We start from the raw sequence: 16575 nt of genomic DNA, 5'->3' as shown, positions 1-16575 counted from the left end.
AGGTCGAGCGTCAGGCCAGGATACCTGACTGGAAACAGCCAAGGCTAGGCCCTCTAACAAGGAGGATCATTTGCATCCCTCTACAAAGAGAAATGAAACAGATGCTTGGCTTGCAGTTGTATACTGGGAGGGAAGATCCAATTGAACATATCCACCCCTTTGAATCCACCATGACATACCAAAGATACAGTGACGAGGAACAATGTCTTATTTTCCCCTTCATTTTCTCTAATGAAGCTTTTCATTGGTATTGTCATCTTTAACATGATATGGTAGATTTTTTCGCTGAGCTAAGTAGACTTTGTGGCTCAACACATCTTCCAAGCTGATTGTTTACATTCCGCTGATGAGTTATACACCATTTGCTAGAAATCAGAGAAGTCATTGCATGAATATGACGGTCGCTTCAACCACGAGTAATCTCGTTGCGCTGAGGCAGATGACAAAACAGCACTCAAGGCCTTCGCGGTAAGCATGCGTGAATGCTTTTTCAAGTACATGATCAATGCTAACACTTAGAAGACTTACTTTGAGGTGATGACGAAAGCTCATAATCATGCATTTGCCAAGGCAAGGACATACCAAGGGAACCATTATATGGTAAACCCCTATCAACAGGTGGGGACCGAATGTCAAGTTCTACCAAATGAGAAAGTTTTGGCCATCCATACACTTATTGCATAGAAAGGCATACACATTACAAATGTTTTGACCTTCAACCGTTTGGCATCCTTTGTAACACAAACCATTCAACAAATATTTAATGAAGAAGCAGTTCAGACAACTTCATCTAAGTCTTTTGCATTCCTAACACTGGAACACTTGGTCTAACTCTGACCTACCTCTATACTCTAACTTAGAGCATCATCATACGTACTTCAACACCAAGTAAGTGAAACTAAGCGGTATAACCAACATGGTTCACATATCCAAACAATGGATTCTTTCATGCATAGCAAAACATTCATAAACAACATGCATGTCATGAACATCACTCATGTCAATCAACATAAACTTCATACCCTTCAAAACATTCATACATAAGCCAATTGAGCTACGAAAGTGTGTCAACATACATTTTTATTTTCCTTTTGGCATGTGCTACAATATGTCTTGGCAACTTGCCGTTCTTTCCACCAACCAAGTGATGAATCTATTAATATATTTTTCAAACACAAACTTTTGCTACAACTATTCAAAAAATTCACAAAGCCCAACATTTTAGCAATCTATGGAACAACAAACATATAAACATAAACATTTCTCTCCATTCACAAGATCCCTATTACATATTATATAATTATTGGTATGCAACTTAAGTATATTATAAACAAAAGCACATTTAAACAATCAAATCCCAAGTATTTTCACACCCCAAAAAAATGGAGGAACGTCGGACCACTGAAGTTGCAACCCACGACACTCATCACTCTCCATCGTGAAATCCTCACAACCTCCCTCATTCCACCACGGAATCTGCAAAACCAAGAACCCAAAACCTTCATTTTGGCTTTTCCAGAAAATCTTTGCAGCATCCCTCATGCCTCACTCTTCTTTCCATTCCATCTTACACTTTGCAAAATCAAATCTCCTCACAAATATCTTCAAAGCCTTGTGAGTAATTCTGTCATTTTGCCCTAAAACCCCAATCTCTGTTTCCATCAATCAAGAACTTTAGAGAGAGAAGGTGACACTTTTGGAAAACCTTTCTTGATTGTTTGTTTCTCTCTTTTCCGTTGTGGGATTAAATTTACAGCCCTTCGGAGCTGACCTTTCTTCTCGAATCAAAAGGAAAGCTAAGAGCTTTTTCTATTCTTCTCAATAGCTTTTGAAAATTACATGAAAAATGGTGGATTCCTTAGAAGAATCAAATCGCAGCCACTGCTTACCCAAGCTGTAACTTGTAGTCATGACTTTCAAATTGCGCAACTCATAAGTATTGGTTTCCCTCTAGCCGCACCGCCTGTAGGTCGGCCTACGAAACCCATATAAAATCGTCATCAGCAAACCCAGGTTGAGGTCGTTGCCTGTTCGATTTGTGGAGTCTCGTCATCAAACCTAGGTCAAAGTCAACACCAAGCTTTGAACTTGTTGTGCCTTAGAAATAGAAGCAAGCAAATCTTGGCCCCTTTCTTCCCCTCTGAACTTCTGCAACTCGCTGATCCGAGTAGTACCTCTGTCCCCAGAGCTCAAAAATGTCAACAACACACTTGGGGTTTCGAATGGGGGGGGTGGAGAAGCTAGGTTACGAAGGCCAGGAATGAGGCTGTGCGAGGAAGAGAAAAAGAAACGGCAAGGAAAAAGGGAGTTGGGTAGGGCACAGTCATAAAAAAAATAATATATATATACACACACACACACACACACACAAAGTGTTGTGGCCTATATTTAACTGACATAGGAGAGGGGCTGGCGACATAGAGAAAATATAAAGATAGATGTGTTTGTAGGGTTGTGTAAAGAATGTGTTATTCCCCATACGTGCCTTTATTTATAGTAATAGGAAAGAATAACTAGAATAAAATATAATCTAGGATTTACACAATCACACTTAAATAAAAAGTTTATAACACTCCCCCTTGAGTGTGTAAATACTCAAGTAGATTCGGCATCATGCAAAGGTTGAAGAAGTCGACTCGTGATTATGGGAACACGCTATTCTCAAATAAGGTAAGAACTTGCATAAGGAAGTAAGTCTCACAAACCCTATGGCTATGGTAAAAACCCGAGTAGGGACAAAATCCATAATGTAAGGCAAAATACGTGAGTAATGCAAAGTCAAATGAAATGTCCACAAGATACTCTCCCTGAGTTTGACACAATTCCAAAGAGAACTAGCAATGTTACAACTTAGAAAGTTTACACATACCAATTCCTTGAACAAGCTTTTGAAACGTCGCATTCGGTAATGATTTGGTGAAGAGGTCGACCATATTGTCTTGTGAATGAATTTGCATGACTTCAATCTTTTAATGCTCTTGTTGTTGATGTGAGAAGAAGAACTTCAACCTTTTAATGCTCTTGTTGATGCTCTTGTTGTTGATGTGAGAAGAATAACTTCAATCTTTTAATGCTCTTGTTGTTGATGTGAGAAGAAGAACTTCGGTGTAATGTACTTGGTGTTGTTTCCTTTGATTTAACTCTTCTTGTGCTATTCGATGCATGCTGCGTTGTCTTCATAGATTGTCATCGGGATATCAACAACGGGGTAAAGATTGCAGGAGCTTTAAATATGGCCTACAACTACTCTCAACCAAAAGCATTCCCAAGTTGCTTCGTGTAAGGTGAAAATTTCAGTATGGTTAAATGAAGTGGCAACTAAGGTCTGTTTAGTTAACCTTTAAGAAATTGTGATGCCTCTAACGATAAAGACATAACCTATTTGAGATAGCGTCTTGTGTGGATCCGATAATTATTATGTGTCGGCATAACCAACAAGGCGAGAATGACTCTAGATAAGGGGGTGCGGCATCACTCGAGGATTCTTAAGGATAGAACAAGCCCAGATCCGTAATACCTTTAAGGTAACGAAAAATGTCTTTAACACAAGTCCCACGTCTGCATGTTGGTGCATTACTGTATCTTGCTAAAAGATTAACAGCGAAGGAGATGTCGAGTCTAGTGGATTGAGCTAAGTATAATAAAGCGCCTATCGCACTTAGATAAGGAACTTCAGACCCAAAAATCTCTTCATCATTCTCATTCGGACGAAAGGGATCTTGTTTTGCATCTAGTGATCGAACGACCTAGGAGTACTCGAAGGCTTCATTTTATCCTCGTTAAAATGACGCAACACCTTCTTGGTGTAGTTCGATTGATAAACTAAGATTCCATCTGAACGGTGCTCTATCTCAAGACCGAGACAGTATCAAGTATTTCCTAGATCTTTCATATCAAATTTCGACTTCAGGTGCGCAACAGTTCTCATGAGCTCTTCAAGAGTCCCGATGAGATTCATGTCGTCAACATAAACTGCAACAATCGTAAAACTAAAATATTAGTTCTTAATGAACATATAAGGGTATAGTTCGTTGTTCACATATCCTTAACTAGTCAAATACTCACTCAGACGATTATACCACATTTTTTCGAATTGCTTTAAACCGTAAAGTGAACGCCTCAGCTGAATTGAGAGCATGTTCTAGGGTTTGGAAATATTTAATCCAATCAATGTAAGTCATTCGAGAACTTTCATATAAATTTTCGTATCAAGATCCCCCTAGAGATACGCAATTATTACGTTTATCAGTTGCATACTCAGTTTTTCAAAAACTACCAAACTGATAAGGTAGCGAAAAGTAATCATATCCATAATGGGTGAATAAGTTTCATCATAGTCAACCATAGGGTGTTGTGAGAAGCCTTGTGCAACAAGACGAGCTTTGCAACGTACAATTTTGTTCTTCTCATTACGCTTCCGAACAAAAATCCACTTGTTACCAACGAGCTTCACATGTCGATGAGTAAGAGCTACAGGTCCAAATACCTTACGTTTCACAAGCTAATCGAGTTCAACTTAGATTGCTTGTTTCCAGGTTGACCAATCAGTTCTACGTCGACATTCATCAACGAAACGAGGTTCAATGTCATCGCTCAACATGATCTCAGCAGCTGCTGCATATGTTAATGCATCGTCGATGATTATCTTATTTCTACACCAAACATCATCCAAGCTAGCATAATAGACCAAAAATTCACGATTCTCAGAAGGTGGATTCTCTCTTCAAAGACACTTCTGTAATCTATAATTTCCTCATGAGTTGGATAGAATAAGTAGGCGATAATCAGATTCACGATAGGCTTTTCAGGTGCCTGTGTCGTGGGTTTCTTCTTCCAGGGGTGTGAATCTTTTGAACCAAGAAGTATGCCACACTTTTATGTAGAAGCAGATGATTGGCTAGCTGTTAATGTACGTGGATAGGCCAAAGTGGTGTCTTGGGCCTCCAAGAGGGAAGTTCGTCGTACATTTGGTACATTCATCTTTGCAGGCACATCCACAGCTAGAATATGTGATCTTGTCACTCATTCTAGATTGGTAAAAGCATCTGGCATGCTATGAGGTACGCTCTGAAGATCTAATATGTGTTGCACTTCAGTCTCAGACTGAGCAGCGCGGGATCTAAATGAGACAAAGTGGGAGTCGTCCACGATAATTTGCGTTGTTCTTCAAGAACGATGACATTCTTATCCCTTCTAAATACGAGAAGATTGTCTCACAGAAGTGACAATCTGCGAAACGAGCGGTAAACAGATCCCCTTTCAAAGGTTCTAAGTAATAAATAATCGAAGGAGAATCATATCCGACATGGATTTCCATCATTCGCTGATGCCTTATTTTTGTACGTAAGGGCGGTAAAATCGGTACATAAATTGCACAACCAAAAACGTGTAGATGCGATATGTCGGGTTCGTATCCAGTAACCAATTGAAGAACCCTATATGGTTGGGTCGCAATAGGCCTCAAGCGGATCAACATGGCTACGTGCAATATTGTATAGCCCTAAGGAGTGATCGGAAGCTTGGTACGTATGACCAATGATCGAGCAATCATTTGTAAGCGTTTAATGAATGCCTCTGCAAGATCGTTTTAGGTATGAACATCAGGTATTGTATGTTCAACTTCAACCCCAACCGACATGCAATAGTCATCAAAAGTTTTATATGTATTATCCAGCATTATCCAATCGAATAGATTTGATCGGATAATCAGGGTGGTGAGCCCTGAGCTTGATAACCTGAGCCAACAGTTTGGAGAATGCATTGTTCCTTGTGGACAACAAGCACACGTGTGACCAACGTGTGGAAGCGTTAACCAAAACCATAAAATATCTAAATGGTCTGCAGGGAAAGTGATTCGATCCACAAATGTCCCCCTGAATCCTTTGTAGAAAAATAGGAGGATTCAAACGAATTTTGTCATAAGAAGGCTTAATAATTAGCTTTCCCATGTAGCAAGTTTGACATGCGATTCCTTGAATTAAACCTAAACTTCGGGTTAGTGGATGCCCATGTGATGATTTGAGGATACGGCACATCGTTATTCGTCCAGGGTGTCCCAAACGATCATGCCAAAGTGTAATTTCATGCGTGGTCCCAGAAGTAGGGTCGGCCACATAGTGGCTTTCGATAGGGCTTATGGTTGTAGTATACAAACCACTAAGGATACGCTTCATCTTCTCAAGAACACGCTTTTGGCTATATTTGTAGGAAGTTATGCACATAAATTCAACTCCATTTTTTACATAGGTTTTAGCATGATAATTATTATCTCTAATGTCTTTGGAACTCAACAACGTTTTTCTGGAACGTGGAGAATAGAGTGCCTCGTCAATGGTCAAAATTGTATCATTGGACAACATTATACGTGCTTTACCATATCCTTCGATCTAGTTGGATGGGTCTGAGAGGGCTGTCAGAGGTGCATTCTTAGGTATGAAGTTAGTGAAATAGATGCATTTACGCAAAACAGTGTGTGTGATTGCACTATCTATCAAACAACTAACTTTTCCACTGGTCATACCTAGAAATAAAAATTAATTTGAATCAGTCACATGCATAAAAGTTCGAAAACTTAAATCCATTCAATTAATGTTTTTCGAGAAAAAGTTTATGAACTTCAGGTTCATAGTACCTATAAACAAACACACACACACACACACACACACACACACACACACACACACACACACACACATATATATATATATATATATATATATATATATATATATATATATATATATACAGAAATATGCAACAAGAAAATATGTGAATAGAACTTCAGGTCTATAATTATAATTGACTCAATTATATAGACTTCGGACCAAATTTAAAGTGTGGGTGAAAAATTATAAAATCGATAAGGCCTAAAAAAAAAGGCAATTAAATTCGGGACCTACAATAATGGGCCAAAGACCATAAGTGGACTAAGTAAGTTAATACCGTGTAGCCTCGGCCCAAAAATTGGGCTGGGTATAATGTGGGCCGAGCCAACAGAAAAGGATGCAGGCTTTTCTGGGCTGTAGGAGCAGGCCCAACCTTATGGGCGAGATCTGAGAGGGCTCTGAATGGCATAGATCCGCTGCTTGCAACGTAAATGATCCTAGGGATGCGATCTAGTGCATCAGGGTGCAGAAAACACCGAAAGCCCTACGAGGGTTGGGTTCTACTACAGTGAGGACACGGGGACACCAAAGCCCAATTAGGCTGGTGTCATGAGTAGGTTTAGGGTAAACAACAACTGGGTTTGGTTCGCAAGCCTAAAAAAAAAAATTATACAGATAGGCCGAGAAGGGTCCAGGCCCAAAAGGCTGTGGTCAAACCAAACACAGATCCCAGCCATGTTGGGTGGCGCATCAGAGAAGATGCTCGGCACCACCGCTTCTGACGGCCGTGTCTGGGTTTGTAGGACTTAGGGCGAGTCACGGTGGTCGTTGATGACCATGATGGTAGACAGAGATGGTTTAATCTCAACGTTTCAATAACCAAACCCTAGAAAAATTCAAATCGGATTTTCAAAAAAATTCCAATGAGATTCAAGTGAATCTCGGTCCAATTTCCGTCGGGGATGACTTCCAGTCATCGGGGAAGGAGCCATGGTGGCTGGGCATGGCTGCAGGCCATGCGTCACGACGGTTTAAGGGGGTGACGTTGTCTAGGCGTCGGGTTTAGGGTTTGGGTTCTCGGCTCGGGGAAGGGAGCCTATCGACATAAATGGGTGTTCAACAAAATACTAAAAAAATTCTTTACAATTTTTTCAATTCCAAATTAATTCAATGCATATTCATATAAATAATTTAATGCATGGACGGATATTTGATGCAATTTGTGGCAATATCAAATTCACATAATTCAACAATTATAGATATAATGCATACACGATTTATGTAGAATCTAAAATTCGAAAAACGTAAAGTTGAGTCATGCTATCAGAGCTGCAAAAATATCGAGATAAAAACCGTTGTTTTGAAAGAACCTGATTGCGTGATGATATTGATAAACTGGTTTGATGCAGAAAATTTCCACGTCAGATTCCTAACACAGCGGCATGAGCGTGCTGATAACGTGTTGTGGCCTATATTTAACTGACAGAGGAGAGGGGGCTAACGACACAGAGAAAATATAGAGAGAGATGTGCTTGTAGGGTTGTGTAGATGATATGTTATTCCCCTTACGCAATGTCTTTATTTATAGTAATAAGAGAGAGAAGAAATTATTCTCCTCCAAGGAATACAAGTCCTAATATGAAAGAATAATTAGAATAAAATCTAATCAAGAATTTACACAATCACACTTAAATAAGAAGTTTATAACACAAAGGCCAAAAGGAAAAAAAAAATAATGAAAATGGCTTGAAAACTTTGAGTTTTAATGATAAGGAGAAAATAAAGAGTAAAGTGAATAGTACCATAATTGACTTTTTAGTGTAAAAATATGGTTTTTCGTTAAAGTGAACAGTACCGTAAACTTTTCGTTAAAACTCCCAAAAAAAATAGGATTTTGACGTACAAAAGTATTATAAAATATAAGATAGTAATAAAAAATAAAAAAATAAAAAAAAAGAAAACTAATGAAAAGGGCTTGAAAACTTTGAGTTTTAACGATAAGGACAAAATAAAGGGTAAAATGAATAGTACCAAGTTTGACTTTTTAGTGTAAAAATGTGATTTTTTGTTAAAGTGAACAGTACCGCGGGCTTTTCGTTAAAACTTCCTATAAAAAAAAAGGAGGGATGTGGTGAAGGCACGGGAACCCTAGCCTAAGGCCTAGGGTTCGAAATTCAAATAAAAAACTAATAAAGAAGAGAGAGGCTGCCAAAAAACAAGCGTGGGCCTCCTCTCTTCCTTGGGCTTGGCAACTAAACAAAAGCAGAAATAACAAAGAAAATGGGCGTGGGCCTTATCTTTTTTGGGCCTAACAACCTTCTTAAAAAAATATATGAGAAAGGAGTTTTGGACTGCCACTTAAAAGAGAAAATGTGGAGCTTTGTTATTTTTACAACTTGGCTACTAGCAAGGTACCTTCTTCGGTAACTCTCTTTAACTGGAGACTTGGGGGACTCCTACTATATGCTACTACATTTCAGTACTTAAAAGTTTTGTGATTACTCGGTGACTTGAATTTTTCAATTTCCCAACCGAGAAGCTTTCCTCACTCAAGAACTTAGGGGAGCACTATTTATACCATACTTACCCAATCCCTAAATTACCAAGCACGGGTCAATTTTATACCTTCAAGGGCCTATTGAGAGGTTCATGTTGAGGCACCCCTGCTGAAGCACGAGAGTTTCCCTCCACTCAGGAGGCCAATTACAGCATGGCACATGTCGACAACAGAATAAAACTCATAGAGTCCTACATTGACCGCGAACAAAAGCTGGAGACTCTCCTCAACTATAAAAGAAGATCATTCTCCTACAATTAATCCCTAATGTCATTATTGTACTTAAACTAGTCATTAGAACCCACTGATGATGATTATACTTAAACTTATGTATTTGTGTAAACCCTTCACTATTAATAAGAAATCCTTTACTTCGTGGACATAACCAGACTTAGGGTGAACCACGTACATCTTGTGTTTGCTTCCCTATCTCTATCGCTTTACATATTATTCTCACTAGGTGACTAAAACAACCGAACAAAGGTCACAAATTTGACACTTAACGTTGTTCCAAAGTCTTCACTAATTTTGTACATCAACAATTCTCATCTCTCTTTCAAGGACCATACGTGCTTTATAATACCTCATGCAATAATTGACAACTGGCCTTCTTAACAAATTCTCCTAATAACAAGTAAAACCCTCAATTACAACTAACTTGACTCTTAATTTGTGATTAAGATAATCACAATCCTAAGTCATAACATTTCCCTTTCCTTGAAGAAGAGACTTTAATTGATTATCACGTTCTGGTACAATGTTATTTTCATTATAGGATTGTTGAATGTCTAGTGATATTCTTATTCACTGATAATCTAGTGAGTTAATATCTCAAGTTTAGATCACATGTAGGTGATTACGTGTAATATTTGTGTTAAGCTCGATACTTATAAGTTATGGCTTACTCCCTTTTTTTTTTTTTTTTTAAGTTCTGCGTGCGGGGAATTGTTAATGAAGAGAAAGTAGATTCATTTAATCTATCTAATTATTTCATGTCATCCAAAGAACTGGAAGCTGCTATAGAATGAAATGGACGCTTTAGCGTGGAGAGATGGGAAAATTTGCTTCATTTCGCCACACATGACATTGTCTATATTATTCCTCACTACCTGCATCTCAAGTGAGAGCTACAGTGGAGGGACTCATCAAGCAGCGATTTGGAGACGAATTCTCGGACGAGCTCTTTGACTTGTATGGTAAAACACTAGCAGAGCAATCCGTTGTAGTGGCTGCAGGGAAGGCAACGCAAGGCAAATTGGCTTGAACATGGTGCTGTGTTGTTGGTATTTATTTTAGGACTATTGTTTCTTCTTTGTGCTTCTGTCTTATTTACTAATAAGGCTTCATTGCTTTCAATCCGTCTTGTGTCACGTAAGCAAAACTCACGTTTTGGGCGTGAAAAAAAAAAATGAAAAAGAAAGAAGGGTTGAAACCCTAAACCGGCCGGTGTCCTCCCTCCGTGAAAAATTGGGGGTTTCAACCCGTGGCGCACTCTCTCTCTTTCCCCTTCGCCTGAACTATCGTCGGAAAGAAGATGGTGTCTTGAGCTCTGCTCGGTAACGATGTGGTGGAACCGCATATGGGTTATGTCCACACGGATTATGTCTTTACATTTGGTGGAACCACAATATCTTGGAGGTCTACTAAGACTACTAAGCAAACTTTAGTTGCTACATCTTTAAACCATGTTGAGATACTTGTCCTCTATAAGGCTGCTCGTGAGTGTACACGACTTAGAGCCGTTGTCGAGCATATTCAAAGCACTTGTGGATTGTCATCACTCGTTGACATCCCAACAACGATAGTTGAAGATAATACTGCATGTAAAGAGCAAACTTGAAAAGGATACATCAAGAGAGACCATACCGAGCACATTGCGTCAAAGTTATTTTTATGAAGTTTTTCAGAGGAATTGAAATGTGTAAATTGTCCGAATTATGCAACTTGTAGTCTAATTTAGCAGAATGCATGCACAAGTATGATTTCTTTTTGCCACTACGGTAAAGCATCCTATTGTAATTACCTTTGATGTGTTTGATTTTCTTCCGGATTTATTTCATGTTAGAATTTAATTTTATTGTAATTAGGACTTGTTTAGGATTTGTTTTCTATTAATCGGATTTGTTTCCCATTAGTAGGATTTGTTTTCTATTAATCGGATTTTATTGTAATTAGGACTTGTTTAGGATTTGTTTTCTATTAATCGGATTTGTTTCCCATTAGTAGGATTTGTTTTCTATTAATCGGATTTGTTTCCCATTAGTAGGATTTGTTTCCTATTAGTAGGATTTGTTTTCATTAGAATTAACTTCTCTTCTTTATCTATAACCTTTGTACACTATATATTGGCCTCCAAATAAGTTAGAATATACATAAAAAAATTCCTACAGGCACCTAATTTTAGCAGCCCCATATATACAAGGTCTATTACTCGGCTTGAATAGGTGAGTTGTCCCCTACCATGTAATTACGTTTTGTTTTTTTTGTTTATCATATGACACATACTACTGTGCATGCAGAGTTCTTGACGACACATTGTACGCATGCAGTTGCCAGTTGGGTTGGGGATGCAAATAAAATACCAGGCACATAATCAAAAACAAGAAACTGATTTTCATTTCACTAAACGCATATATACAACTTGATAATATTCAGAGAGAGAGAGAGAGAGAGAGAGATGGCAGCAACAGAGGAAAACAGCAAAATCTGTGAAGCTCATCCAATGAAAGGTGGAGATGGACCAACGGGCTATGCTAACAACTCCGTTTACCAGGTTTCTTCATTTCACTATGAATCTCTCTTAAGTGCATTTGGCTAGACTTTGTCAGAATCAATTAATATTCTAATTTTTGGGGACAGAAATAGTTACCTCTTCTGCAGTTTGAAACTACACATATTGACATACACTACATAGAAATAATATATAACTTATTCTCATCAGTCCTCCGCTAGGGTTTGCTTCTAGTGGGTGCTCTGGTTTGATGATCCTTTCTCTGAACATTGTTCTTCTAGTGCTTATCTTATTTTTTCCCCTTCTATTTTGGGGTTGTCGGGTGGTAGCTGCTTGCCTTGTTTTGAACGCCCCCTTATGGAAAGCGGAAAAACAAGTAGCGTACGTGGTGTACAGTGTACTATTATTGTTCGTCTTATAATAAGAGTGAATGACATGGTTGATGTGTCTAACTTTTAAGGTACATGATGTAACTAAATACTATAGTCTGGTGGTATTTCTCTTCACTTTGATGAGAAGTCTTTGGTTCAAATCTCGTTGATGGCAAATTCGAAACCAAATTAGGCTGACCATTGTGTGGATTTGCCAAACTCCTCCTCTCCTTAGTATAAAAATATCAATGTACTAAAAAAAATCTTCTAAGGTATATTCATTAATTAAAAAATACACACGTACGTTTTTATTTGAGAGGAACAACAACGTCTTGTGGCGTGTTTGGAGTACACCGAAAAACTTTCCCTTTCACTTGTTAATTAGGCCAAAGAAATGTAAAATGCAATTGATAAAGGCTTATAGTCTTATAGGCATGTATATATCAGAGTAGCAAACTTTAGTCAATCCATGGCAAACATGCTTATTTATCTTGTATTTATCTTGTACCTCCAAACATAAATTATAAATATGTTAATATATATAAAGTGGTCTGCAGACTAAAATCGGAAATAATTAATTCTTGGCTTTTTAGATAAAATGGTCTTAAGATTGGTATAACTCATTGTTTTGGTCTCTGAGATGTGAAACTAATAGAAATGGTTCCTGAATTTGTCCACTATCAATCATTTTGGTTCTTATTTAACAAAAAATTTCATGGAATGACCAAATATGATTGATAGGGGACAAACTTAGGGACTACTTCTATTGATTTCAAATCTTAAAGAACTAAAGTGAGGAGCTATGACAATCTCAATGACCATTTTAGCTAAAAAACCTTTATTCTTTGATCTCATTGTACGCATAGAATATGTACATTGCCAAAACGAATTGAGTAATTAAGAAACAATTTAATTGGTTGCTAGTAATTAGCTATTCACTGTTATAAACATATATGTAATGTTCATTATTTAGTAATGTATAATAAACTGAACATTGCTTGGCTCTTTACGCATAAGCAGTCATTCAAACCAACATTAATTTATACAAAAATATCTCCTTGAAACCACACCAGAAAGGAAAAAAAAAAGTTCTGGATTCCTTCTAGATTCAAATAAATGTAACACCAACGTTTCTCCTTGTGTAGAGAGGAGGTGCGGATGCTTCCAAACAATTTGTAAACAAGGCAATTGCAGAGCTTGAACTGGAAACCTTGTTATCTTCCAAGACCTTTAGAATTGCAGATTTGGGTTGCTCTGTTGGCCCCAATACACTTTTTTCAGTGGAAAACGTAATTGAAGCTCTGCAGTTGAAATGCAAATCCCTAGGGTTGAATTCCCAAATACCCGAATTTCAGGTTTTCTTTAATGATCATGCCTCTAATGATTTTAACTTGCTCTTCAACTCCCTCCCACACAACCGGCAATACTATGCCGCGGGTGTGCCAGGTTCCTTCCATGGTCGGCTATTTCCTAGTAGTTCCATCCACCTTTTTCACTCTTCCTTTTCCATTCCATGGATTTCTCGAGTCCCAAAAGAGGTAGTGGATAAAAACAGCCCTGCGTGGAATAAAGGTCGAATCTTTTACTCAGATGCCACTGATGAAGTGTTAAGGGCTTATGAAGCCCAAAATGTTGAGGACATGGAGTGCTTCCTGAATGCGAGGGCACAAGAGATTGTGAATGAAGGACTCATGGTACTTATCATTCCAGGTCGCCAGGACGATACCCCTCATTCTCAATCTCTGCCGAATATGCTCTTTCAAATTTTGGGATCATGCCTCATGGAGATGGCTAGGAAGGTAAGAGATTAATTGTAAACTGATCTTAGTGTTGTATTAAACTACTATTTATAGTTCATCATCTTCCTTATGTGTAGTCATCTAAATAATGTAATCTTTGTTTCTCCAAAAATGAAATCTAATCTTTGTAAATTAAAAATTTAGAATAAAAGAAGACTTTAATTGATTACCACGCTCTGGTACAATGTTACTTTATTACAAGATGTCTAGTGATATTCTTATTCACTGGTAGTCTAGCTACTAGGGAGTTCAAGTCTCAGGTTTAGATAATGTGTGGGTGAGTACATATAATATTTAGGTTGAGTTCGTTACTTATAAGTTATGGCTTACCTATTGTGTTATCATTAGATATTTATGGTTTTTCCTTTTTTTTGTTTTTTTTTGAATTTATGCATGCAGGGAATTGTTGATGAAGAGAAAGTAGATTCATTTAATATACCTAATTATTTCATGTCATCCAAAGAACTAGAAGCTGCTATGGAACGAAATGGACGCTTTAGCGTGGAAAGATGGGAAAATTTGCATCATTTTGCCGCGCATGACATTGTCTATAATATTCCTCAACTACTTGCATCTCAAGTGAGAGCTACAATGGAGGGACTCATCAAGCAGCATTTTGGAGACGAAATCTTGGACGAGCTCTTTGACTTGTATGGTAAAAGACTTGCAGAGCAACAATCCGTTGTAGTGGCAGGGAAGGCAATGGTCTATCTTGTTGTGCTTAAACGCAAGGCAAATTGACTTGACCATTGTGCTGTGTTGCTATTTATTTTGAGACGACAGTTTCTTCTTTGTGTTTATGTCTGATTTACTAAGAAGTACGTGTGACAAGTTTCAATATTATAGACGAGTTTTGACTTCCTACTGTCATGTCATTCTTCATTTGTGTGTGGAAAAGCAGAAAAAAATCAAAAGAAAAAAGGTTATGTCTTTACCGTTATTAGAACCACAATATCTTGAAGTTTTACTAAGTAGACTTTAGTTGTTACGTATTCGAACCATGTTGAGATATTCTCCTTGAGCATATTCGAAGCACTTTGTGGAATGTCCTCTGTCGTTGACGTCCCACCAAGGATATTTGAAGATAATGTAAAGACTAAATTCTGAAAGGATGCATTAAAGGAGACCATACCAAACATATTGTATTGATATTCTTTTCTCTTAGTAGCAACTAGAGCATCATAATATAGTAGCAACTACAACATCATAATATCGAAATCAAGCGAATTCATTCCCATGACAACCTCGCAGATCTCTTCACCAACTAATTACCGAAGTTCAGTTTTTGGAAGCTTGTCCAAGGAATTGAAATGTGTAAATTGTTCGAATTATGCCACTTGCAATTTAATTAAGGAGTTTTGTCGAACTTAGAGGGAGTATCTGGTAGATACCTAGTTGACCTTAATGTACTTCTTTCCCCTTAGTTCAGAAGCATTTGTACCATTTTGATTTGTTAACTTGACAAGGTTTTAACGATGCACCTATCATAGTTTGATCATACCCTGGTGTGAGCATTAATCGCAGTTTGTTTTCTTCAAGCATTGACTTTGCACTTGTCACCTTTTTCACTAAGACTTGGGTTGTGTCCTGCTTTGGCTTTTACTATTGTCAGGATTTTGTGAGTTTATGTTTCCTTAATGCAAACCTTAATTTAGATTCGTGTGTATAACTGCTAGGGATGGGCAAATACTCATTGGTTATGGGTAACTGCGGTTATCCGCCTATTTCAATTTGACGGTTACGGTTATGGGTAACCGTTTAGATAAATAAACGGTTATGGGTATAACCGTTTACCCGTGAAATTTAAATGGGCGGTTATGGATATTACCCGCGGTTATAAACCAGTACCCATTTAATGATTTATTTTAATACATGTAAAACTAAAAATTTAAAAATTTAAAAAAAAAATTAGTTTCTAACTAGGTTTAGTATCCCGAGATATATTTGGTTATAAAGGGCCATATAATATATGCATATATATATATATATGCCTCATTTGAGAGAAAAATATAGTTCATAGACCGTGCTAATGTTTAATATATGTAATTGAATGTGCTAAAGCATTAGAGTGCTCGACAATTTTGTTTTGGAGTCTTCTGGAGTTTTGACTAATTCAAGATAATGATTACCTTGAGCATTTAGAAACATGTTATTATTAGATGATGCGTATGCGTGTGTGTGTATATATATATATATATATATATATTTAATTGGCCTCGAGTTTTCAATAAATATTTGACCCCAAAATTAGAAATCGATTAAATGGCTTGGATCGATGAACATAAGTTTCTAAATAAAAATCCAAATATTTATCAAATTAGCTTATTAGCAAACTGATGCATACTTACACACACACACACACACACACACACACACACACACACACACACATATATATATATATATATATATATATATATATATATGTATATGTATACAAGAATATTAATTAACCTACAACCATGCATGATTCTTGTAATAGATTGACCGTCAAATAATTGGGAGACATCGC

At 37.5% G+C, this 16575-nt stretch overlaps 1 protein-coding gene across 1 annotated transcript; it reads left to right on the top strand.

Annotated features, from left to right (window-relative positions):
• Window positions 1-11824: 11824 nt before the first annotated feature.
• LOC137727356 (loganic acid O-methyltransferase-like) lies at window positions 11825-14804 on the top strand. The gene is made up of 3 exons (XM_068466221.2): window positions 11825-11935; window positions 13410-14063; window positions 14463-14804. Exons 1-3 carry the CDS (start codon window positions 11840-11842, stop codon window positions 14802-14804), a joined length of 1092 nt encoding a protein of 363 aa, XP_068322322.2. The 5' UTR covers window positions 11825-11839.
• The last annotated feature ends 1771 nt before the right edge of the window (window positions 14805-16575 follow it).

The sequence above is a fragment of the Pyrus communis genome, chromosome 10 (genome assembly GCF_041283825.1).
Source record: "Pyrus communis isolate YQ-2024b chromosome 10, ASM4128382v1, whole genome shotgun sequence".
NCBI classification, from domain to species: domain Eukaryota; kingdom Viridiplantae; phylum Streptophyta; class Magnoliopsida; order Rosales; family Rosaceae; genus Pyrus; species Pyrus communis.
The sequence above is the reverse complement of the archived record's forward strand: the minus strand, read 5'-3'. Positions and strand labels throughout refer to the sequence as shown.